The 27,416-nt window shown below is 37.0% G+C and overlaps 1 protein-coding gene across 3 annotated transcripts in view; it reads left to right on the top strand.

Annotated features, from left to right (window-relative positions):
• Positions 1 to 27,416, top strand: part of DMXL2 (Dmx like 2) — a 162,843-nt gene that overhangs the window by 27,594 nt on the left and 107,833 nt on the right. For all 3 annotated transcript variants that reach the window (XM_033851677.2, XM_073801002.1, XM_033851676.2), the window contains exons 2-6: positions 7,502 to 7,627; positions 10,409 to 10,480; positions 14,855 to 14,933; positions 15,770 to 15,905; positions 16,536 to 16,602. In XM_033851677.2, coding sequence (XP_033707568.1) covers positions 7,502 to 7,627; positions 10,409 to 10,480; positions 14,855 to 14,933; positions 15,770 to 15,905; positions 16,536 to 16,602 — 480 coding nt within the window. The remainder of the gene's footprint in view (positions 1 to 7,501; positions 7,628 to 10,408; positions 10,481 to 14,854; positions 14,934 to 15,769; positions 15,906 to 16,535; positions 16,603 to 27,416) is intronic.

The raw sequence follows: 27,416 nt of genomic DNA, 5'->3' as shown, positions 1-27,416 counted from the left end.
TGGCAAAGCCACAAAATGGAATACTATGCAACTATTAAGAAGAATGAAGTAATTCCTTCTGTGGGATTTGGAAAGTTTTCAAGATATATTGTTAATCAAGTGGACAAGAAGTTGCAGAATTGTGTATAGCATAATCCCTTTATGTTAAAAAAAAAGATTTATATGTAGATACACTTGTATGTACTCTAAACATTTCAGGAAGAGTTCGTAGGCAACCGTTAAGTGATTCCTCCTTGGCTATGAGTGGGGACGGTCAAGGCTAAGAAGGTGACTTAATTTTCCTATATAGTTTTAAAATTTAGTACATGTGTTATTCTCTCTATAAAAAAGAATATTTTGTCATTGAAAGCATAAAACACTTTAAGTGGTTTATTTAGCTTTAATGGATAAGCACTATTTGAAAGTTCTAGCTTAATAAGGGATCCATTCAGCATTCAATAAGGAAACTTATTTATCCATTTTAGAAGTTAATTTTTAATTCTGTGAGTATCATAAGCAGTTAGGGTTTTAACTAGGTGACTAAAATGAAGAGAGGGAAAGGATGTTTTCTTGAGAAATTTTTGTTAATCTGTGCGTTGTTTTCTTGGTTGTAAAATTTTTTCATAGGTCAACACTGACCTCTTTAGACTATTTCCTGAAGGTGACTTGGTACAACCAAGTAATCATGAAAGCCCAGACAACCCTGTATTCTCTTTAGTTTTTTGTTTATAGAGCAGAAATCACAGCAGAAATGAAGAATATAAATGAATTTATGTAATTAACCAATAAGATGAACAAAAATTTAAGCACTAGAAAACAATATGATAGAAGATGGTCATTACTGAAGTGTATAAAACAGTGTAAAACGATCTAAATTTGCATGCCAGTATGTGTTTGCCTTGTGACTTAGGACTTTGATTAAATCATATGAACTTCCATTTCTTTATATTAAAGTGGGATTAATAACCAACTTCTAGGTTTACTGCAGTCTTGAAAGAGACTAGGAATGTGGAATGCATAGTACAATACTTGTACCCAGCAGGCTTTCAATAAGTGGCACCTCTTTCTTGTAATTATTTTTCTAGCTTTTAATAACATTTAATAAATGTTTAATAACATTTATATGAATCAGAACTCTCAGGGGGAGGTGGGAGTTTAACAGTAACACTCTTGGTAGAGTATGCTTGTTAAATTAGACTATAACACGTTGTTAAATTAGTGAAACCTTTCAACATGCTTAGTACCTCTTGATTCATCAGTGTTATTCTTTTTAAAATTTAGACACATCTGTCAACAGTTGTCACTGATCTCAAACTTTGACCCTGTAACTACCAGGTTGTTAAAGCATCCAACTACTCCATAGAAAATGCCAGTATAATGTATTCATACTCTGTATTCTTATAGGAAAAGTCATGTTTGTGTAAGATTTATTACTCAGTCATAAAAAGAAAAGAAATTGAGTTATTTGTAATGAGGTGGATCGACCTAGAGTCTGTCACACAGAGTGAAGTAAGTCAAAAAGAGAAAAACAAATACCGTATGCTAACACATATATATGGAATCTAAAAAAAAAGGCTCTGATGAACCTAGGGGCAAGACAGGAATAAAAACTCAGATGTAGAGAATGGACTTGAGGACACGGGCGGGGGGAAGGGTAAGCTGGGATGAAGTGACAGAGTAGCATATATACACTACCAAATGTAAAATAGATAGCTAGTGGGAAGCAGCTACATAGCATAGGGAGATCGACTTGGTGCTTTGTGACCACTTAGAGGGGTGGGATAGGGAGGGTGGGAGGGAGACGCAAGAGGGAGGGGATATGGGGATATATGTATAGCTGATTCACTTTGTTATACAGCAGAAACTAACACAACATTGTAAAGCAATTATACTCCAATAAAGATGTTTAAAAAAATAGGAAGAATAAATTTTTAAAGATTGGGAATTCCATGGTGGTCCAGTGGTTAGGACTCGGCACTTTCACTGCTCAGGGCCTGGGTTCAGTCCCTGGTAGGGAAACTAAGATCCCATAAGCCACAAGGCGTGGCCCAAAAAAAAAAAAAAAAATTTCTTTACTTTACACTTTAATTTACCTAAGACTTAAGGGAAGTCTGAGAAATTAGAACAGTGTTTGAGATATGAGTATCACTTATTTGAAATACTACATTATGAAAATAATGTAGTCAAGGCAATTAGTATATATTAAACTGAGGTTAGAGAAGACTGAGTGTGTTATGCCTATTCAGCTACACTTAATCATTGTTCAGAATGACATTGAACCCTCTAGAGAAGGCAACAGTATTTTTATTATTGTCACGATAGTGTGTTAATTCAGAGGATTTTATGGCTTTAGAAAATGATACTTAAATTTTTTTCAAGTGTAACATTTTAATAAGGTAAAAGAAGAGGGTCACTTGTTTTTCAGCCTCAGCTAATTGACAGGGCTCTCCTAATGATATTTTGGATATCACAAATAAAAACATAGAATCTTGGTAATAACAAATACTCAGGTTTTTAGCTCCCATATAATAATTTTGGGATAACACACTTTGTCTAAGGAAGAGATTCTTTAAGACATAAACTAATGAAATCTATGGACCCAGTGAAAACCAGCACATTCACATGGCTTTAAATATAATTTCCAGGATTTCAAAGACCTCCTGAAACCATCTATGATTCACACCCACTAGACTCAGGTTGAAAACTTCAGTCAGGTTGGAAATTTAGTTTCAGTGCTCAAAGTAGAGACTAGTTTTCTCTTTCCTGACAGGATGGATTCAGTCTCCAAAAGTAAGGTTAAAACAAGTGAGGGTTAGAGCATGTCTTTGCCTTTAGAACTTGTGCTACACAATTATCTCTTAGTTGTAAACTGTCAGCTAGTTATTAATTCTTCATCATAAGGACAGTTCTGTCCTTCCATAAAAGAAACTCCCACGTGAAGAGAAGGAAAGGATGTTTTTCTAAGATTCTTAGAAAAAGAATCTTGCGTTTGGGCCGATACCATATCCTTGACTTTGAGAAATATTTTATATACATCAGTACTGTTATTAGTGCAGGACACTGGTGTGTGGTGCTATGGCATAGGGGTGGTTCTCCCAGGAACCCAAGGGAAGAACTTGGTTAAGGGGTTCCATTTGTTCCAGAAATGGCTTAGTGCCCTTTTTCCTGCTTCCCTGTAGTGATCCTGTAGCCTCTCTACCACATGTGGAATAGTTAGTTTATCCTCAGCTGAGTCAGAGATATTTATTTACCTAGTACAAAGAAGCCCGTATCCTGTACTCTCTGGGATCATTGTAGTATTTGCTTGCAGTCTCAGTGAGCGCCTGCTTTTCCTTCTGCACTATAAATTTTTCCTCTGGTAAAACTGAATTCTGAAAAAGAGGAATGAAACAAATTGCTTTTGACCTAAAATTGAAAGAATGGAAATCTCTTGAGTAATTATAGATTTTGTATAAACCTTCTCAGCTGCTGGTCTTTACTCTGAGCTAGATGCTGTGGGAAATTATACTTGGGATTACAGATATGAACATGGGCCTTTTAGTGCTTATAAGACATCTTAGTGGAGTTGGGGTGACGCAATGGAAAGAGCAGGAGCTTTACTATGAAGCAAATGAATCCTCACTCTGTGAACTTGGGCGAGTTACTTATCCTTTCTGGACCTCAGTTTCTCCACCTTTACAAGGGGGCCTGTGAAGATATGATATTCATAAAGACCCTAGCAGACTGCCTGATCATAGAAGGTATTCAATAAATGGTAAATTATTAAGGAAGGCTTTGATAGATTCTCTTCTGGTAGGTCTTCTAAATCCATGACGCTGTTAGACTGGAAAATAAGCCAAAATATCTTTCTTTTTCTTCGTATAGCTAACATCATAAACTTGGCTAAATTATTAGCTTATATCAACTGTCTGAACTCCATGTTCTTTGACCAAGTTTCCAGGTACATAGAAGAGCCAGAAATTAGGAAGATTTTGAATCATTTATTTGTTATACAGATATCTGTATCTGTTGAGGGCTGTGCACATGCTGGGTTCTAGGACTACAGTGGTAAACAAGAACATGGTCCTTGCTCTGATGGACCTCTCAGTGTAGTAGGAACCAGACAAACAAACACACATGTATATAAATCATTAAAATCTTATGCGCCTTCAGTTATAGAATGCATGTGATTCAGTACTGACTGATTATGAGTCCCTGTTCGTGCACACTTGGGGTTATGTGTATTTTAGACTCTTTAGAGAAAGGTGAAGAATAATAATATTCAACTTCTGTACTTTTCCAGCTCTTTGTGTGCAGTAGTTTATGGGGTTCCGTTCTAGCCGTGACCATGGATATTATATAAAAGAGTAGGTATTACCTAGGTGTGGTTCCACAGGACGCTAGTGCCACACATGATTGTTCTGTTATGATGGTAATTACTAGTTTGATAAGGGATTTGAGACCATTTTAGACCAGTGGTCTCTAAACTTTTGGTAACTGCATAGTATTCTACTTGATGGATATTCAGTAACTTATTTAACCACTTCCCTACTGATAGATGGTATGATTATTTTCAGTTTTTGCTGCTTAAAATAATGAGGCAGTGAATATCCTTCTCTATATATTTTGGCAAGCTTTGCTAGTATGCTTATAGTAAAATAGGGACTTGTCAATCAAAGGGTATATTGTATTTAAAATGTTGATAGATATTGCCAAATTCTTTTATCCATGACGATCCTGATTTAGTAAGTCTGGGGTGGGGACCACTCAGTTTGTATTTTTAACAAGTTCCCTAGGTGATTTTGATGCAGCCAGGTTTGAGAACTATTGCATTTCAGAAAAATGGCAAGATTCTCTACTTCTAAGGAGCATGGTACATGTCCTCTGGCAAAGGTCAGGCAATTATGGCTATCTAGGGAGGAGTAAAAATCCTCTTCAGTGACTGAGCAGTAAGAGCTTATGTCTAGAGCAGCTGTTGCTGGGGATGGCCCATCTTTAGAGAAGCAAGTGTGCTAATACTTATCTGAAATATTTTATGTCTCTTTGACATGTAATGTAGGGGAAAAGAACATAAGAATTGTAAGGACCTGAGTTTGAACATTTTCCACTTACTAACTGTATAATCTTGGGCAAATAAATGAACTTGAATCTTTCTTTATATAATGATAATGATACTCTCTTCCTCTCAGGTTTGTTGCAAAGATGAAAGGGGGAGTGATTTAATGTTTATTTACTTATTTTTTTGCTGCTTTGGGTCTTCGTCACTGCGCGCGGGCTTCCTCTAGTTACGGCGAGCGGGGGCTACTCTTGGTTGCGGTGTGCGGGTTTCTCATTGCGGTGGCTTCTGTTGTTGCAGAGCACGGGCTCTAGGCGCATGGGCTTCAGTAGTTGCAGCACGTGGGCTTCAGTAGTTGCGGTGCATGAGCTCAGTAGTTGTGGCTCGCAGGCTCTAGAACGCAGGCTCAGTAGTTGTGGTGCACGGGCTTAGTTGCCCCGCGGCATGTGGGATCTTCCCGGACCAGGGCTCGAACCCGTGTCCCCTGCATAGGCAGGCAGATTCTTAACCACTGCGCCACCAGGGAAGTCCCGATTTAACATTCATTGAGTACCTTTTGTCTTTGCTGGTAACTTACAGATATCTCTCTCTGTCATGGCAGTTTGTCATTTAGTTGTGATTGGTGATTCACTTGGTTGTCTCCCCAATAGACTCACTGGGACCACATCTTGTGTTTTTGTATTCCCAGTTGCTAGCCCAGACTTGGGACATCATGCACTGTTTTGTGTCTTTAATGAGTGACGTGTGCTGAGCACTATGGAAATAGATTTTCTGTCCTAAGAAATAAGTATTATTTCTTCCATTCTACCACAAGAAACTGCTCAGAGAGCTTAAGTTAACTTGCTTAAGATCCTGTAGTACTGCAGAACCAACACTGAAAACCCTGCGTGTGGTGATTCCAAACTAGGTAAAGTTTTGCTCTTACCATCAATCTGCTTTGCTGAAATAATGCTATAAAGTACTTTGGAAATTGTGAAATGTTTAAGGGTAAGACTATTTTTGTGATTTTAATAATATAAGTGTAAAGGTTAGCATGGTGACACAAACATTTCTTCTTACCTATACTCAGGATTCCCATTCAGTTTACCTTTCTTGAATGCATAGCATAGCAAATCTGCTTTGTCTATGAGAGTACAAGTGGTTATTTCCTCCTGGGAGTGATTTTTTCCCCCATAGTTCCTTTGTTTAAAATTCCGTCTTTGTTTTTCATTTGGGGAACTTTCTGGTATATGCAAACACATGAGTTGAAGATAGTTTATAGTAGTTAGAGTAGGATTTTGGCAACACTGGAAGTTTCAGTGACCAGTAGAAGTAGTGTCTGTCTTCTTCTCTGGTCTTTATCTTCAGTTCCCTCTTTCATTACCAGCCATATGTGGACCTCACTGGCTTAGCTGTCATCACATGTCAGCCCTGGCTACTGGATATCTGTATTTTGTAGGACATGACCATATTGCTTAAGGCTGTAGAAATAGTGGGAAAAAAAAATCACCTCATAAACTTTATGTTGCTTTTTATGGGGCTTTTCATTTGAGAATTACATTGTTAGGTTGTTTTAAATATTTAATCATAAGTTGAGTTTGGAAGAAAAAGAGAAATGTCCCCACCCTCTGGCCCTTATGTCATCATAAAATTCACAAAGTTGCAAAACAGGAATAGCATACACCAAGAAGAAGTGTGGCAATAGGAAGAAATATGCAGTTTTGCTCATTATAGTTCTTTTGAACAAGGGAATTTTCCAGGAACTTGACTTTGTGTTTTATTTTATTTTCCAGACCAAATACTTGTCACATTTTATATAAATCAGTTTATTTTTTATTTTGTTTAGCGTGTGTGTGTGTGTGTCTAACCACTTTGGATTGGTGTCCTCTCTCTGTCTCTGTCTCTCTGTCTTCCTCTCCTGCCTGGTAAGGTTGAGGGGAGGGGGCAGGCAGGCTGGCTTCATCATGGATTCACTTCGGCAGTTGAGTTTGTTTAGTGTTTGCCTTAGTGCATGTAATTCTGCCTTAGGGGTTCATGTCTATTTAACTAGCTCTTTAAGCCATGTGGAATTGTGTTGGAAAATGCATCTGATTTCTATCTTGATCTTCCTCAAGCCTGGTTTGAACCCTGGGAATGCAATTGCAGCCTTCAATACCTCATTACTTTCAGATGGAGGTTTTATTCTTTAGGGTTTACTGAGATGGGCTTCAGAGAGAAATTCTAAACCAAAAGATTTATGAGGGATGGAGGCTATAGTGTTTAAGACCTGGAAGAACCCTTTTCCTGTTAGTAGCAGTTGTTGAATGATAATGCATGGTGTGTTGTCACCCCATGTTTTTGGTGTGACTTTTAATGTTCTGATTTGGAAGTTGACATTTTTAATATTCTTACATTAGCTATTTTTATAAAATGTGTCACAGTATCCTTTGCAATAGCAGCCAAAACTAAGATAAACTAAAATAATTCACAAATTACATATCTTACATAATGTAAAACTTTTCTTTTTAGGCATATGGATCGGGCTGTGATATTGTTATTTTGGCAAATGACTTTGAATGTGTGCAGATCATTCCTGGTGCTAAGCATGGAAACATCCAAGTCAGCTGTGTGGAGTGTTCTAACCAACATGGAAGAGTAAGGGATTTATTTACTTTATTAAATGTCATCTTTTAATGTATTTAACAATCTCAGAGAGTATTCTTATGCTTTTATATAAGGCTTGCCTACACTTTCTAATTATGTATTATACCTTGCTTAGATGGATGTTAATAGTAGTGGGTAAAATGATAGGTTATGTACAAATTTTAAAGAGCCATTAAGCTGATAAGTGATAATTAATTGTTCTACCTGTATATACTGTCTTAAAAGATTTGTAGGCTTCATATTCCTGTGTGTACTAATATTCTGCCAGTTGATAGTTCTAGCAGCTATTAAGCCAGTAGCAAGGAAGTAAACTTTTATCTTCTATATCTAGCATACCTTATCTCTCCCAAATTATAATAACATCAAATTTTTATCAAGAAATGTAGCAAGTTGTTAGCATCTAATATAATATTTGTCATGTAACTGATGCTTTGTAAAGTTTCTGTTAATGAAACTTTGTTGTTTGAAGAATGTTAAAGTTCATTCACTCAGACTTTAAACAGAGGATTTATTTTAAAATAATTCAAGTTTCATCATATGTTCCTTTCCCCCAAATTTCACACATAATATACATCAAATTTTGATTATATGTAAAGTAAATATAGCATAGTTGCTGTATATTCTAGCAATTCATTAAGGCCAATGTTGTGTAGCAGAGTTAAATGTTTCTATGGGAATATAAGAATGATATTTTTCCTGTAATAATTGTAATAATTTAAACAGTTTTAGTGTTCTAAAAATTGTTCTTTACTAAGTAATAATAAATTTTATGAAGGATATGTTAAATCGGAATATTCATGGTAATAAATAGTAATCATGCAAATTTATACCAAATAATAAATTGTGATATTATATCATTTCTACTGTCCTACCCTGCTGTTTGTATTAAGCTTTAATATTTGGGTAAATGTGCCACTATATGACAATCCAATGATAAAATTGACATAGTATTGAAACACTGACTTTTCTGGTGTTTTCTGATGCTTGTTTCTTGCTTCTCTGAATTTTTTCCCCAGTCGTTCTCCCTAAGTATTGCTTACTCTTTAGAAAACACTCAGAGTGTCAGATTTCTCTCATTAATTTTTCATTGCTCATCTCCCTATTCCAAGCATGGTAGCTTTAAACCTGCTTAGAGTTGTTACGATAGTTGTCAGAGATGCATTTTAAAAAATTATTTATGTGCTGGTGATGATCACAATAAACAGATACTCTGGGAGCAAAATTTTTGTTTTTGTTTTCTTTTTTTTTTTTAATATAGAAGCCCTTGGTTTTCATAACCATGTTTTTACTTTTTCTAACCTGGTTGAAGGTAAAGAAGCCCAAATTGTGACATCTCTGATTCATTGTCTTTTATTGCCATCTTCTTTTATTTCATTTATCCCCAGTCCTTGTGATGATTACTTTCAAATTTATGACTTTGTATTAACCAGTTATAATCATTCGTTCATTCATTCATTGACATGTTGAATGTGATCATTCATAACACTTTTTACCTAAGTGTTACCGTGGCCAGGCATTTTAAGTAACTCTCCCCCTACCATTGTGGAGTACAGCTTTTTCTTGGAAAGAAAGTTAGATATTAAATAACAATTAAAATCACTTTTTTGGGGACTTCCCTGATGGTTCAGTGGGTAAGACTCCGCGCTCCCAATGCAGGGGTTCCGGGTTTGATCCCTGTTTGGGGAACTAGATCCCACATGCGTGCTGCAACTAAGAAGTCCGCATACTGCAACTAAGGATCCTGCATGCTGCAACTAAATATGCCTCAACGAAGATCCTGTGTGGTGCAACTAAGACCTGGCACAGCCAAAGTAAATAAATAAATATTTAAAAATAAATAAATAAATAAATACACTCTGAGTGACTATAGATACTAAAAATAAATAAATAAATAAATGAAATCACTTCTTTTGCATTAGAGTGCCCTGAAATCACAGTAGACCTTTTTGGCTTGCCTTCAAAACATGTATACCTAATTTAGCTTTATAGGTTAACCCATAGACCTAGAGGTGTGAGAAGAGATGGTTTTTAGTCTGTTCCCTGTAGTTGTTTCCCTCTTGCCAAGAGGAAGATAAACTGGGAACTGACTTTCAAGGAATTATTGGAAAACAGGCTCTGGTAAGCTCCTGGGAACAGAGGAATTTGTGTTTCTTCTCATCAGGTATGTGACGTGGAGCAAAGTCCTCTTGGCCCACAAACTCCTAGCTTAAGTCCACTAGAGATGTCTATATCAGCTGTTTCTCCTCCAGTTGCAGTGGATGTCTCTCTGGTTTCTCCTTAGTCCATTTTCTCTATTCCTCCTTCTACATGGTGTTCCCAATTGGTATTTTTTATTTTTATTGGTATTTTATAGTTAATGGCATTTTATTTGATATATTTTTAAAACCTGTTGCCCTTTGATGTCTTTTTCTACTTCTCATGGTTTTTATATTATTTTCACTGAATTGTAAAGTTTCTGACAGATGTACCATTGAAATGTGTCTTCGTTAATAGAAGTTATTTCTGTATTTAAAAATGAAATTTTTATAGGAAAGGATGATTTCTTTGAATAGGTCAACCTTGTATTTGATATGGAAAATAAAGCCTGCTGAATTTTTGATAAGAGAAGAGATTCTTAAGTCCAGTACTTTTCCAGTTATATTTATGGAAGGGAATAAACCATAAATACTGTATTGGGATTGTATGTAATCAGTTTATACATTATTGTGAAAAGGAAGTTACCTTTATTTTCTCTTTTCCTTAAATATTAATGCTTTGTTCATTCTTTTTTAGGTTGCAGCTTCATATGGTAATGCTGTTTGTATTTTTGAGCCCTTGGGCATAAATTCTCATAAGAGAAATTGTGTAAGTATTAAATGGTAGTAGAAAAGTTTTATAATTGAGTTTGGAATCCAGTTGACAGCAATAAAGAGCTCCTTAGGAGCTGGTGCTGAAGGTGGTCTGGAATATTAGTGTGAAGTTTGTCTGGTGCTTTATGGTAAGATCTTTTACATTCACTAGGAATATATTCCTAGGCCTTTTAGAAAATCAGTTTCCTAGAATATTGCTTATTGAGATTTGCCTTGTTAATTGGGATCTACCCCCAGGTGAACTCCTGTTGTTTCTTATGTAGATTACTAGACTAGTATCCTGTCTAATATCTGTCCCCTTGCCCTTTCTCTGTTCTCAGCAGAGTAGATCATGACATTTCTCTGCTAAAAACTCTAATGACTCCATACTTCTCTCACATTTAAAGCCAGAAAGCCTTAGAATGGACTACAGCCCTTCTTCCTCCACCCCCACCTTGCCCCCCACACCTGCACCCATTTATTAGCTCTCAGAGCTCATCTACTATTCTTGTCCTCTCTGGTCACTCCAGCCACACTGGCATTTTCACTGTTCTTTGGCTAGTTACCCTTTCATCTTTGAGCCTTTGCATTGGTTGTTCTTTTGTCTGGAATGTCCTTCTTTCTCTAGATAGCTCCAGGGCCAGTTCCTACAGATCCTTTAAGTTTTTGCTTAGTAATACCTTCTCAATGAGATATGCCTTGACCACCCTTCCCTTTTTTTAAAAAAATAATTATTTTCCTTAATTTTTTTTTTGGCTGTGTCGGGTTTTAGTTGCGGCACACGGGATCTTTGTTGAGGCATGCGGGATCTTTTCGTTATGGTGTGCGGTCTGCCCAGGTTTCTCTCTATTTGTGGCGTGAGGGCTTCTCTCTAGTTGTGGTGTACGGGTTTTCTCTCTCTAGTTGGGGTGCGCGTAGGTTTCGGAACGTGGGCTCTCTCTTTGAGGCAGGCGGGCTAAGTTGCCCCGAGGCATGTGGGATGTTAGTTCCCCGACCAGGGATCAAATCTGCATCCTGCATTGGAAGGCGGATTCTTTACCTCTGGACCACCAGGGAAGTCCCTTGAACACCCTTTTAAAAATTGCCACTTGATTCTCCCACTTTCCTTCTAACCTGCCTATCCTTCTATTTTTAAACCTTTTTCAGTAGAGCACTTATCTTGTTTATTTATTTATAGATTACTATTTAGAATGTAAGCTCCATGAGGGTAGGGAGCTTTGTTTCTTTTGTTCACTGATGCATCTCAAGTATCTGGAACATAACAGGTACTTCTAAATATTTAAATGAAGGAGTTAGGAGCTTAGGTAAACTCACTGGGTGCTGAATTATATTTTGTCTTACTTAATATTCAGAAAATCCAATATGGTTAGAAAAATTTTTTAATTTTAAAATTACTACATGCATTAGAACTCCACCATCACTCACAAATAGTAAAACTGCCAGTGTGAAATCTGAACGCCAAGATTTCACCTCTTGACATATTTACCAGTAATTAAAAAAAATTGTATTCTTAACTGCAGTAAATAAAGTAAATAAGTGGTTTTGATATTTTTCATTAAATGTATGTATATGAATTTTTTTTTACATTTACCCCCAGAAGTATATCATAGTCTCTTCCCTATGATAATATTATGAAATGCATATTAAATTTTCAGAGTACTGGACTTCCCTGGTGGTGCAGTGGTTGAGAGTCCACCTGCCGATGCAGGGGACACGGGTTCGTGCCCCAGTCTGGGAAGATCCCACATGCCGCGGAGCGGCTGGGCCCGTGAGCCATGGCCGCTGAGCCTGCGCGTCCGGAGCCTGTGCTCCGCAACGGGAGAGGCCACAACAGTGAGAGGCCCGCGTACCGCAAAAAAAAAAAATTTTCAGAGTACTTAAGAGTCATCGAGAGTACATATTTAAAAATTCAGGGGCTTACCTGGAGGCACAGTGGTTAAGAATCTGCCTGACAATGCAGGGGACATGGGTTCGAGCCTTGATCTGGGAAGATCCCACATGCCGCAGAGCAACTAAGCCCCGTGCGCCACAACTACTGAGCCTGTGCTCTAGAGGCTGTGCGCCACAACTACCGAGGCTGTGCTCTAGAGCCCATGAGCCACCATTACTGAAGCCTGCGTGCCTGGAGCCCATGCTCCGCAACAAGAGAAGCCACCTCCATGAGAAGCCCTCACACCGCAACGAAGAGTAGTCCTGACTCGCCACAAATAGAGAAAGCCTATGTGCAGTAATGAAGACCCAATGCAGCCAAAACTAAATAAATAAAATAAATAAATTTATAGAAAAAAAATCAGATTCCATAAATAAATGATACAAATGAACTTATTTACAAAACAAACAGATTTACAGACTTTGCAAACAAACTTGTGGTTACCAAAGGGGAAAAGTGGGGGTGTGTGTGGGAGGGATAAATGAGGAGTTTGGGATTAACATATACACGCTACTATATATAAAGTAGATGATCAACAAGGACCTACTATATAGCCCAGGGAACTCTACTCAATACTCTGTAATAACGTATATGGGAAAAAAATCTGAAAAAGAATAGATGTATGTATATGTATAACTGATTCACTTGTTGTACACTGGAAACTAACACAACATTTTAAATAACTATACTCCACTATAAATTAAAAATTAAATTTAAAAAAATGGAAAAAAAAAACAGATTCCAGACCTCACTCCCTGAAATTCTGCAGTGTAATTGGTCCACAGATTACACTCTGAGAAGCACTAATGGAAAGAATGTTAGGGATAGCTCTAGTTTTAGGAATGATTTTATTATTACTGTAAATAGTTCTGTTGAGCAGTATTTAAAATACTGTTGTGACTGTTGTTGGGTCAGCAGCGATAGGGTTTAAAAAATAACTTTTTCCCTGATTAATAAATATAAAATTACTTTTGGATACTGAAATTCAGGTTTTGTAGTTGTATTTGAAAATTCCACTTCTAGATAGTCATGAAATCTTGAATAAATTATTTTATTGTTAAATATTTTAAAAGTATTATAATAAGAGAGGACATCGCCATTTATTAAATTATTACTTGCCAAGCAATTAATGTATAACTTGCCTATAAAAAGCCTTGACATGGCTTTACATTGCACTATATTTTCACAAAAGGACTTTTTTTTTTTTTTTTTTTGCGGTACATGGGCCTCTCACTGTTGTGGCCTCTCCCGTTGCAGAGCACAGGCTCCGGACGCGCAGGCTCAGCAGCCATGGCTCACAGGCCTAGTCACTCTGTGGCATGTGGGATCTTCCCGGACCAGGGCACGAACCCGTGTCCCCTGCATCGGCAGGCGGACTCTCAACCACTGCGCCACCAGGGAAGCCTACAAAAGGACATTTTATGTTTATCTACTGAAAAGAGATATCTAAACTTTTTTACTTACTGTATTTCATGGGAAAGCTGCGACTTTTAAATTTTAAATCTTTCTACACTTTAGAATGGAAACAGTAAGAAAATAGAATGGAAATTATTCAAATATAGGTCAGGTTTGTGGGTTTTATGTATTATATGGTTCAAATTTGTTGGCTTTTTGGAAGGTGTATCTAGTTTTATTTTAGACATTGACTCCATAGGATTGTGTTAATTTGTACTTCTTTCTAATGTGCATTTACTTTGTTTTTATAAAGTTATTGAGCATCTGTGTACCAGTCATTACAACACTGAATACACAAAGCTCATTGTGGCATAATTCCTGCCCTTGAAGAGTTGCAGTGTAATAGGAGAGTCAGATATATAAACAAATAATTCAGTGTGACCAGTGTTATAATGGTAGAATGTAAGTAAAAAGTGCTCTGAGTGCTGCCAGGATGTCAGAAGAGGCTTCACTGCAGAGGTGATGATTTAGCTAGATCCTGATGTAACCATAGCAGTTTGTAGGCGGAAAAGAGAGGGAGGGATACCCTAAGAATAAGAATGTGTTTATAGGGGCCTCCCCTGGTGGTCCAGTGGGGAAGACTGCGCTCCCAGTGCAGGGGGCTTGGGTTCCATCCCTGGTCGGGGAACTAGATCCTGCATGCATGCCGCAACTAAGAGTTTGCATGCCACAACTAAGAAGCCTACATGCCTCATTGAAGATCCCGCATGCCGCAATGAAGACCCCGCGCAGCCCCCCCAAAGAAAAGATTGTGTTTATAGACATGGAAGGAAGCCTGGAAGACATGCTTTGTTTGGGTGTGGCAAACAGCCTGATATGGTAGAATAGTAAGTGGAATCATTGGAAATTATTTTAAAAACAGTATTTTGAAAATAATAGTGAAATATTTACATCTTTGTTTCAGATCATTGTCTTCAGTTGAAGAAAATGATAATATGGTTGTGCTTGTGGATATTACTTTGAAAACATATCTTTCTCTTTTTTCTTCCTCTCTCTATGTTTCAGCAACTCAAGTGTCAGTGGCTTAAAACTGGGCAGTTTTTTTTGAGTTCCGTGACATACAATTTAGCATGGGACCCTCAAGGTATTGAGCAATTATCTTTAGAAATTATGAAAAGTTAATATTTGTTGTAAGTGTATGATTACAATGTGATATAGTCTACCATAATAAGAAGATGATCAGTAGTATTCTCTTTTTGCTAGTGAATGAGTATACTTTTTTCTTTTTCATATACACTGCTTTGTACAGTGCTTAATTTACTGTTAGTTCTGTGCTTTCCCCCGCTACTTTTGAATGTTTTGTTCCAAGAAACAATGATGATTTCTTTCATTAATTAATGTGCTGCACTTTACTCTTACTGTGTTTATTAAGAAATAAAATCAGAAATAAAACAAGATAAGAAAAACCCTATCTCACTTTGGTATTTGTATTTCGGGAAATTACTGTCTTTCATATTGAAAGTTTAGAAACTTTTGATGATAATGGCTGTTGTCCCTTTTTACATTCACAGCTAGTGAGGGTAATTTTAATAGTTCATGTAGAAAAACAAATTTCATTAATCTTTAGTTATGTCTTATATCCTGAGAATATTCTGTGTTGTATATATTCTGTGTTGAATATTCTGTGTTGGGGTTTGTTTTGTTATTCTACTTCTGTTGTTATTTTTTTTTTTAAAGTTTTACCTGATAGACAATAGCTCTTTGTCAGGAGGCTTTTTTTTTTTTTTGTTCTCAAGTTTCCCTCAAGTTTTCTTGTCAGTGGATTCTAACTTTTAAATGGATATACTCCACAAGTGTTTTTCATAGACAATATTGCTTATTTTTCACAGAATAGTTTATAGACCTAAGCAGAAGCCCGCATGTGCGTTTATTTCTCTAGATAATCCTTGCTTATTCATCTGAACATTCTTTAATTTTCAGATAACAGATTGTTGACAGCAACTGATTCTATTCAGTTGTGGGCTCCTCCAGGAGGTGACATTCTGGAAGAGGAGGAAGAAATCGATAATAAAATTCCTCCTGTTTTAAATGATTGGAAGTGCATCTGGCAGTGCAAGTTAGTGTCTAACTCTGTTATGTTCATTAATTAAAAAAATGCTTCCTGAGATATGTTCTTAGAAGCCTAGAAAAATAGACTTTTTCTAACCAAAACCCATTATAACATCATCCTTTAATCTGTGCTACAATTGATTGTTTTAAAAAAGGATGAAAGTATTTTCATAGTTAATAACCTCAGGACTTGGGTTGAGAAGGTTGATATGTAGGAATTATTCATTAATGCATGAGATATAGGTGGGATAGGGAGAGGGAAGATGTGAAAGTTGTGAGACACTCTTTCAGGTGGAAGGATTATGTGAAGGGATCCAACTAGCCAGGGAAGATGATGAGCTCAGTTTTCAAAATGTTACATTAGGATGTTGGTGGGGCATGTAGGTTGCGATATCATTTATGCATGTTAATTGCATTCCTTTTTGGCTCCCCAAAGTGAGCTTTGGATTAGCTTTAATGAATTAATTTGTATTTTTAGGGAGGTGAAATATTTAGATTTATTTTTAGAGAGGTGAAAACACTCTTGTTTTGATGATGTTATGAAAATCTTTTTTTAAAAATTTTTTTTTATTTTGACCATTTATATATATAGTGTTCCAGATTTTAAAATGCTAACTGTTCAATTTTGTTTTTTTAGAACCTCAGTATCTGTACATTTGATGGAGTGGTCCCCTGATGGTGAATATTTTGCTACTGCTGGAAAGGTAAAGGACCAAACAAAACATAAACAGAAAAAACAAAACAAAAGTGTTCCTTGTTCATTCTCATTTTCAGTTTTTTCATCTGTAAAATTAGGATAATCCTACATTACAAAGATGGCCTGAGGAATAGTGATAGTTTTTGTAAAAGATCTGCTATGTTTCCCATAGGTAGTTGGCGTTTGGGAAATAATGGCTATTATTTTTATTCTTATTTGACCCTTATGAAAATTTATGGTTTTTAAAATTAATTTTTAGGTTTAAAAAATAGCATATGTACATAATTTGAAAAGTAAAATATTACTACTAGATTTACAATGAAAAGATGCACTCCCTTCTTCTAACTCTTAATTCCTGTGTCCTAGAGGCAGTGATTCATCATATTGCAGTTTAGTATTTCTTTACATATTCTTTAGTAACTTGATTATGCTCCGATTTAAAATTTTTTTTATTTCTTTTCCTTTTGGTTTTATGTATAATTTCTGGCCATGCTACTATGGAGGCTGAGACTTTAGTTCTCTAGCTGGTGTCCCAACCTCATCTCCACTTAGCACATACACATATTCACTTCCCTTCCTCCTGTCTTTCTGATATAAGCATCTCATAATATTTGGGAAAATCACTATTTATTATTCACATTATTAAGAGTGTGTAAAAGATTTTTCATGGAATAATTACTTTGGCGTTAGTAATTACTTTGTTTTACTGTTTGCTTAGTTTTCTATATACCTAATTCATCCCTCACACCTCTGACATTCTTTGGATCTTCTCTCAGTATAATCCCACGTAGGAGGTATCCTGGAAATGTCTGTTCTCTTTGCTCCAATCTGGCTTAGTTGTTCTCTGAGTCTAAAATAATAGAGCTCTCATATCAGGATTTTCTTTTACCAGCCTCGGGAGATTCTCTTTGCCCACCTCCTTTGTTAAATTCCCTGTTACTTCACATCATTTATCATCTTCTTTCCTTGTTTTGATGGAGATACCCTCCAGTGGGTTCCTGAGAAAAGAGGAATGGGAAAAAAACATTTTTGAGGCCTTGCAAGTCTGAACAGTTCTTTCTTCTTTGTTATGCTTTATTTGATTGGGCATAGCATTGGGTTGGAACTAACTTTCCTTCAGAATTTTAAAAATCATGCTTCTGTTGCCTGCCAGCTTCCAGTGTTGCTGTTTGAGAGGTATATAGTGCCATTATGACCATGCTCTCCCAGCTCTAGCTTTTAGAGGTTTTAAGAATGTTCCCCTTATCCCGGTGTTCTAAAATTTCAATATATCGTGGTATGGGTCAGTCATCTATAAGTATTTTAGTATGTATCTCTAAGGGATAAAGACTTTTTTTGTGCAGGCAATCTGATGCGCCTGTTCAGTCTGAAAACTCATGTCCTTCAGTTCAGGGGGACTATTTTATATTATTCCTTTTGTGTTATTTCCTTCCTTTTGTGTTCTCTTTTCTCTCTTTCTGGATCTCCCCTTATTCAGATGTGGATCCTTCTATACTGATCCTCTAATTTTCTTTTTTTTCCCCCCCCTCGTCATTTTAAAAAATTTTTTTTTTTTGTTTAAATTCTGGGTGGGGTGTTCAGCTCTAACTTAGAAATAATTTTTCCCTGCTATCACATTTTTGAGTTTCAAGAATATTTTTCTGATTCTATGAATGTTCCTTTTTAAATACATAATATTTCCTAAGTATAAAATGAATATATATAAAACTTATATATAAGATAATAATTAAACAAGTGCACACGTATGTACCTGCTACCCATTTGAGACAAAGGACATAAAACTAATGGGTTACTATTTTCCTCTTGCATCTCCTCATTTTCCTCTCACCTATGCAACCGGAATCCTGAATTTTATGTTTTATTTCATTGCTTTAAAAAAAAAATAGTTTCACAGGTGTAAATTCCCAAAGAATATAATTTTTATTTTTGAATAGTTTTGAACTTATAAAAATGATACCATATGGTTATTGAAATATACCTTCAAGATATTAAAAAATAAATTTGTGATGATATCAATTATGTACTTCTTAGTTAATGTATTCATTAAGAAAAAATTACATTTAAAAATCACAGATTAAAGTTTAATTGTATTTAGTTGTTGTGTATGAATTAAAATTTCCATATTATACTTTACAAGGCAAGGATAGGTTTTCCAAGAACATCAGAATTCACCCAAGGCTTTTTGAGTTAATCTTTAGTTGTAGAACACTCAACTGTTTTGTGGTTGAACGATTACTTGGCACAGAGGTAGTTAGTTGCTCAATAGTTGATGACATTATAGACAGGAAGACTGTATAACATTATAGACAGAAAGACTGCGATCATGTGCGGTTTAGCAGTAAACTAATAAATAACGGTTTCAATGTAGTGAGGAGTGTAAAAAATATTTGGAGGTATCTGCAGCAGCTGTCATGTAATATTAAAACATCTGTGATTTCTGTTAGAGACAAAGTCACAAGTACTGCTAACATCATTTTGGTATGTTTATATTCATAACTGAAATTTAGCATTTCCTTCAATTAGCAGTTACAAAAATAGAGAAGTAATTTTTTTCCCCTACTCAAGTTCATTGTAACTCTGGGTCTTGGTTTTCTTGGTTTCTCAAGAAGCAGACCCCCAGACAAGCATTCGAGTTCAAGTAATTAATATGGGCAATGCTCACAAAAAAATATACTGGATTTGAGGCAGGGAAGTGAAGGTGCTTAAAAAAGAGTGTATTATCATGCAGGTGATTAACAAGATTAAATCTCTGGCTAACTCTGGGAGTTACTGGTCCTCACAACATTATGTTCCTCACACTTGTTCTTCAGACACATCACACATACACACATGGGTTGAAGGCTGGTGAGAGCAGAGCATTAATTCTCAGCACTTACAAACAATTCCTGGAAAACTCAGGCAAAGATATGTGGCTGCTGTCAACTGGAACTGGCTCACTAAAATGCTAATGCATGAGAGGATACAGTTGAGGTATCAGAAATATTTTTTATATCTTGAATTCTATCTGCAGGTGCCTTGGGTCAGAAGACCTCAGAACCTCTGGTCTAAAATCTGGACATTTAATTTTTTGCCTTCCACATTTAGATCTAAAACCTACGTGGAATAGTTTTTAGGTATGGTTTGAGGAAGAGGTCAGGTTTCACTTTTTCTGTATGGATATCCAGTTGTCCAGCACAATTTGTTGAAAAGCCTCTTGTTTCTCCATTGCTCTTTATTGCCACCTTTGTCAAAATCAAATGTCCATACTAGTGTGGCTCTGTTTCTGGATTCTTTTCTCTAGTCCACTGGTCTTTCCTTGCAGTAATGCCACCTTCGTTGCTATAGCTTTTAAATTGTCTTGATATCTGGTAGAGCAAGTCTTCCCATCTTGTTTTCCTTCTTTAAGATTATCCTATCTATTTTTGGCCCTTTGTATTTCCATATAAATTTTAGAATGAGCATAATAAATTTTATAAAACAAACAGAAAACCTCTTGTGATTTTGATTGATATTTCATTGACTCTATAGATCAGTTTTGGGAGAATTGACGTCTTTACAGGTGAGTCAACTCATCTATGAACACGATATAGTCTTTAATTTAGATCTTTTTACTTCTCCCAGTAAGGTTTTATAATTTTTTCTAGAGGTCCTAAATATCTTTTGTTAGATTCATGCCTAGGTATTTGATATTTTTGATGTCAAAAATGATATGAATGGTATCATTTTATAATTATTACTGGTATGTAGAAATGCAATTGATTTTTGTATATTGGGTTTATACCTAGCAATCTTAATAAACTCATTAATTCTAACAAGTCCTCTGTAGATCCTTTTGAATTTTCTATGTGCATAATTCTATTATTTATGAATAATGGCAGTTTTATTTCATCTTTTCTAACTTTTAAGTGTTTTGTGTCTTCTTTTTTTCTGCAGTATCTAGGACCTCCAGTATAGTATTGAGTAAAGGTGGTGAGAGTAGGTATCTTTTCCTTGTTCCCAGTATCAAAAAGATGCCTTTCACTGTGTCGCCATTAAGTGTGATATTTACTGTAGGTATTTACTATAGATACTGTTTTTCAGATAAAGGAAGTTTCTTTCTTATTTGTAGATTGCTAGGATTTTTCTTTTTTAAATCACAAATGATTTTGAATCTTAGCAGATACTTTTTTCTGCATCTAATGATATTATCATTATTTTCTTATTTAATAAGATGAAATATGTTGGACTTATTTTCAAGTGTTAAATAAATCTTGTGTTACTGGAATAATCTCAACTTGATTGTAATGTATTGTCCTTGCTGGATTTGCTTTGCTAATACTTTATTTAGGATTTATGAGATCTCTGTATTAAAGTGAGGCTTGGCGAATAATTTTTCCTTTTTTGTACAGGTATACCTGGTTTTATTGTGCTTTGCTTTCTTGTGTTTTTTAACACAGTGAAGGTTTGTTTCAACCCTGTGTTGTCAGATGATGGTTAGCATTTTTAGTAATAAAGTATTTTAAAATAGTAAGGTATGTACATTTTTAAAGATGTAATGCTATTGCACACTTAATAGTTTTTCTCAAACTTTTTTAGATGTTCAGCCTTTTTTGTTTTTCTCAGCCTTTTTTGTTTTTAATGTATACATTTAACACTATAGATTTCCCTTTAAGCTTAGCTTTATCCCATAAGTTTTTTTTAATTCCATAACTTTTGATGTGTATTATTTTTATTATTATTCTAAATATAAATTTTTCTGATTTTCAGTGTGATTCACTTTTTGATTCATGGGTTGTCCAGAGTATGGATTAGAGTCAGGCTCAGTTGTTTTGGGGTGATGGTGGATGGTGCAGAAGTATTTTATTGGCGGTGACAATTTTATTTTGCGTTATTAAGTAAAACTTATGAGTAATTTTAGACTAATAAATACTGATACTGTTATGATAGTGACTGGTAGCTGTTGACTGTTACGTACCAGAAACTGTGCCTTCAAAAGCCTATGGGGCAACTGTTTTACAGAAGGGGAAACTGCAGTTTAAGAACTTCCCTGAGAATACAGAGATAGTCAGAAGGTGGAGCTGGGATTTTGACCCAGATGTTTTAGATTTCACAGCACCAAAATCAGCTGGCTTTGTATTTCATTGAGAAAATATTTATTGCAAATGCATTCGTAGGGATGCTTTGAGGCCTGGGTTGAGTATGCATTCTTCTAGGAAAGGTTCGTATAGTTTCTGCCAGGCACCTGGGGGCACACACAGTTTAAATTCTCAGCTTGGAAGTTGTGCCACACAGTGTGCGCTTGGGTCTCATGAGGACTGTTTTGTCGTTACAGATGCCCAGCGGAGACTTTTTCCTTCACTCAGAGTTCAGGTGCAGATGAACCCTTCCTTACCATATTCCTTTACAGAGAGGGTTTTTTTCTTGATTTCATCCTTTCATTTAGCGATAGTCCTTAGGGGTCTTTTTCTTTGTTTGTTTGTTTTTTATGGTGTTATGCAGGCACCTCTGATCTGACTTATCACCTTGCGTGAACACCGTGTGTTGTCTCTATGTAGCTACTGTATTTTAAACTGAAGCTCTATGCCACTGGGTGTTGGTAGAGTCCCATATGATAGTCCATGCTCCCACTTTAGCATTTGTGTACTATGGATTCTTACCTGAGAAAATAGATGTAATCAGAAGAGATCTTTGATAAACTCCCACCACCTAGCTGTATCTGTTCATCTCCCTACATCTGTGCATGTATGTTCTGCCTTCCCTTGTGTTGCCATGGATGAATGGTCTGCTTTTATACAAGGCCAGTTCTTCCACTTGTAAACTAGATTCCGTTTGTCCTTGCTTATTCAGGGACCTCAGTATTGCAGTGCTCTCCTCTCTTCTCAATTAGTTTTCCCTTCTCCATTGGGGCATCACATTAGCATATGTTATGGACTGAATGTTTGTCCCCCCTCCCCATTCATATGCTGAAGCCCTAACCTCACAAAGTGATGATCTTTGGAGATGGGACCTTTTGGAGGTTAAGGTTAGATAAAGTCATGAGGGTGGCCCTCATGATAGGAACAGTACCCTTATAAGAAGAGATACCAGAGAGCTTGTTCTCTCTCTACTACATGAAAACACAGTAAGAAGGCTGCTGTCAAAAAGCCAGGAAGAGAGGTCTCACCAGAACCTGACCATGCTGACACTCTGATCTTAAGACTTCTGGCCTCCAGAATTGTGAGAAAATAAATTTCTGTTGTTCAAGCCGCCCAGTCTATGGTATTTTGTTATGGCAGCCTGAGCTGACTAATACAGCACAGCATAGCGAATATGCTATAATCTTGCCCATTCTAAAACAAACGAACAGCAACAATAACAAAAACCATCTCTTGACCTTCTCTCTCAGTTTCTGTTAATTCTGTGCCCTCCTTATAACACCTCGAAAGGGTTGCTTATAGCTGCTGTCTCCAAGTTTTTCTCCTCATTTTCTATTGCAATTGTTATTCTCTTTACCCAGAAAAATCCTTCCCCCAGAGACCTGCGTGGCTTTTCCCTTTAACTTCTTAAATGTCACTGTCTCAGTGAGGCTTTACCTAAGCATCCCTTTAAATTGCATCTCACCTACCACTGTACTTTCTATTCCCTTTGCCTGCCTTAATTTTACTTGTAACACTATCACTAGGAGTTTGTATTAGTTTTCTGTTATTGCATAACAGAAATTGCCACAAACTTAGCAACTTAAGACCACACATTTATTATCTCAGCTTCCGTGGGTTTGGTGTCCGGACATAGCTGGGTGCCGTGAACAGGGCACTTTTGGCTGCAATAAAGGTGTCAGCTGGGATGAATTCTGACCTGGAGACTTGACTAGGGCGGAACCCTTTTCCAAGCTCACTCAGGTTGTTGGCAGAATTTATTTTTTTGTAGCTGAATGACAGGGCTTGTAGTCGATTTCCCTCATACATTCTTAATGTTTCTGATTATCTCCTTTTGCTCACCCAGTGTGTGACGTTTGCCTCTGCCGTGTGTTACAGCTGGCTAAACTTTGAGAATGTTTTAGGATATATGGTCGTGTGACAGGGTCACTTGTTGCTTTAAAAACTATTAATGAGCCATGAAAGATGATCTTTATTCATTGTCTAAACATCTTCTGATTATTTGAACTCCCTAATGAATCTGAAAGATACCTTTGTGCTTCAGACAAAAATATGTAAAAAGACTAAAATTATGTCCTCTTAAATGGAGCAACTAGATTTTAAGCTCCTCAGAGGCGATTCTGTTTGTGCACTGCATAATGCCTAATACATTTTTTCTCTGAATTTTTATTGCACACAGCCTTAGCAATTGATTATTGAGTATGTTTTTTCATTGTATTAGTCATGTTCCGTTAAGCTTTTTTTTTTTTTTTTTTTTTTTTTGCGGTACGCGGGCCTCTCACTGTTGTGCCCTCTCCCGTTGCGGAGCACAGACTCCGGACGCGCAGGCTCAGCGGCCATGGCTCACGGGCCCAGCCACTCCACGGCACGTAGGATCTTCCAGGACCGGGGCATGAACCTGTGTCCCCTGCATCGGCAGGCAGACTCTCAACCACTGCGCCACCAGGGAAGCACCCCCCCCCCCTTAAGCTTTTAATGTTCAATTCTCCTAAGAGCTAAGTGTTTCACATTTCTGAGGGAAAGATAAGAATGCCTTTGAGATTGACATATATAAAATAGATAATAAGAACCTACTTTATAGCACAAGGATATATATATATATATCCTACTATATATAAAATAGATAACTAATAAGAACCTACCGTATAGCACAGGGAACTCTGCTCAATACTCTGTAATGACACATATGGGAATAGAATCTAGAAAAGAGTGGATAACTGAGTCACTTTGCTGTACAGCGGAAACTAACACAACATTGTAAATCAACTATACTCCAATGAAAATTAATTGAAAAAAAAGAATGCCTTTGGGGGTTAATAAATTATGTCGTGGATTTTAAAAACTTATTTCTTCACTTTTTTGAGAAGATAACCACATCTAATTAAGATGATCTTAATAAAACGAACAGAAACTAACTTTGTAATGTTGGCTTCCTCTCCTCTTCAATCTGTTCTGCTGCTGTTAATAAAGCCAAGTTTGTCTGACTTGATGAAACAGATGGTGACTGTGATCTACCACTAGAAGGCATTTTCCAGAAGCCTCTGCTACACATGACAGAATTTCAACTCAGGTGTTTGGGGATTCAAATCCAATTACCTTCTGGATTTTTAATATTATAGTTCATTGAGTACTTTTGATGGTAGGATCTATTTTTTAAAAAAAATAAATTTATTTATTTATGTATTTATTTTTGGCTGTGTTGGGTTTTCGTTGCTGTGTGTGGGCTTTCTCCAGTTGCGGCGAGCCGGGGCTACTCTTTGTTGCGGTGCTCGGGCTTCTAATTGCGGTGGCTTCTCCTGTTGCAGAGCACGGGCTCTAGGCACACGGGCTTCAGTAGGTGCGGCACACGGGCTCAGTAGTTGTGGCTTGCGGGCTCTAGAGTGCAGGCTCAGTAGTTGTGGCGCATGGGCTTAGTTGCTCCACGGCCTGTAAGATTTTCCCAGACCAGGGCTTGAGCCTGTGTCCCCTGCATTGGCAGGTGGATTCTTAACCACTGCACCACCAGGGAAGTCCTGTATATTAATTTTGTATCCAGCAACTTTACTGAATTCACTGACGAGCCCTAGTAGTTTTCTGGTAGTGTCTTTAGGATTTTCTATGAACAGTATCATGTCTGCAAACAGTGACAGTTTTACGTCTTCCTTTCCAATTTGTATTTCTTTTCTTTCTTTTTCTTCACGGATTGCTGTGGCTCAGACTTCCAAAACTATGTTGAATAAAAGTGGTGAGAGTAGACATCCTTGTCTTGTGCCTGATCTTAGAGGAAATGCTTTCAGCTTTTCACTGTTGAGTATGATGTTAGCTGTGGGCTTGTCATATATGACCTTTATTATGTTGAGGTAGTTTCCCTCTATGCCTACTTTCTGGAGAGTTTTTATCATTAATGGGTGTTGAATTTTGTCAGAAGCTTTTTCTGCATCTATTGAGATGATCATATGGTTTTTATTCTTCAATTTATTAATGTGGTATATCACATTGATCTGCAGATATTGAAAAACCCTTGCATCCCTGGGATAAATCCCACCTGATCATGGTGTATGATCCTTTTAATGTGTTGTTGGATTTGGTTTGCTAATATTTTGTTGAGGATTTTTTTTTTTTTTTTTTTTCGGTACGCGGGCCTCTCTCACTGTTGTGGCCTCTCCCGTTGTGGAGCACAGGCTCCAGACGCGCAGGCTCAGCGGCCATGGCTCACGGGCCCAGCCGCTCTGTGGCATGTGGGATCTTCCCGGACCGGGGCACGAACCCGTGTCCCCTGCATCGGCAGGCGGACTCTTAACCACTGGGCCACCAGGGAAGCCCTGTTGAGGATTTTTGCATCTATGTTCATCAGTGATAATGGCCTGTAATTTTCTTTTTTTGTGATATCTTTGTCTGGTTTTTGTATCAGGGTGATGCCAGCCTCATAGAATGAGTTCAGCAGTATTCCTTCCTCTGCAGTGTTTTGGAATAGTTTCATAAGCATAGGTGTTAAGTCTTCTCTAAATGTTTGGTAGAATTCACCAGTGAAGCCATCTGGTCCTGGACTTTTGTTTATTGGGAGTTTTAAAATTACTGATTCAATTTCATTACTGGTAATTGGCCTGTTCATATTTTCTATTTCTTCCTGGTTCAGTCTTGGGAGTTTGTACCTTTCTAAGAATTTGTCCATTTCTTCTAGGTTGTTCATTTTATTGGTGTATATTTGCTTGTAGTAGTCTCTTATGATCCTTTGTATTTCTGTGGTGTCAGTTATAACTTCTCCTTTTCCATTTCTGATTTTATTGATTTGGGCCCTCCATGGTATGTGTGTGTATATACACACAATGAAATACAACTCAGCCGTAAAAAAGAATGAAATTTTGCCATTTGCAGCAACGTGGGTGGACTTGGAGGGCATTACACTAAGTGAAATAAGTCAGAGAGACAAATACTGTATGATATCACTTATATGTGGAATCTAAAAAATACGACAAACTAGTGAATAAAACAAAAAAGCAGACTCACAGAGAACAAACTAGTGGTTACCAGTGGGGAGAGGGAAGTGGGAGAGGGCAATGTAGGGGTAGGGGATTTTAAAAGGGGGTTATTATGGGATTATATGAAATCGTGTGTGTGAAACTTTTGAAAATTGTAAAGCATTATATTTGTTCAATAAAAAATACTGTTCATGTTTATGAAGTTTATATCTGAACACTTTCTATAATTTCTATTTTTAAAATTTGAATGTAACTTAAAATACCTTGGTTTTTTTCAAAACCATTTTTCTTTAATAGAGGATTACTCTTTTGAGAAAAAAACTGGGCTTTCTAAGAGCTAAGGTGAGAAGAATTTTTGAGGAGGGTGATTTTGGCGGGAAGGGAAGCAGCTGGCTACAGAATGTTCCCTGAAGCTTTTCTTCCTCTTGAGAGCGTGTCTCTGTACCTAGATTTAGTGTTTTGGTTATTTAAGGATTGGCTTATTGACCTTTATTTCCCCCCCCCTTTTTTTTTTTTTGCCGGACGCGGGCCTCTCACTGCCGCGGCCTCTCCCGTTGCGGAGCACAGGCTCTGGATGTGCAGGCTCAGCGGCCATGGCTCACGGGCCCAGCCACTCCGCGGCATGTGGGATCTTCCCAGACCAGGCCACGAACCCATGTCCCCTGCATCGGCAGGCGGACTCTCAACCACTGCGCCACCAGGGAAGCCCTTTATTCCCCCTTTAACATGGAAATATCTCTACTTCTTTTACATAATATGTATTTATTATT

The sequence above is a fragment of the Tursiops truncatus genome, chromosome 2 (genome assembly GCF_011762595.2).
Source record: "Tursiops truncatus isolate mTurTru1 chromosome 2, mTurTru1.mat.Y, whole genome shotgun sequence".
NCBI lineage: Eukaryota > Metazoa > Chordata > Mammalia > Artiodactyla > Delphinidae > Tursiops > Tursiops truncatus.
This window is presented reverse-complemented; position numbering and strand designations above follow the sequence as displayed.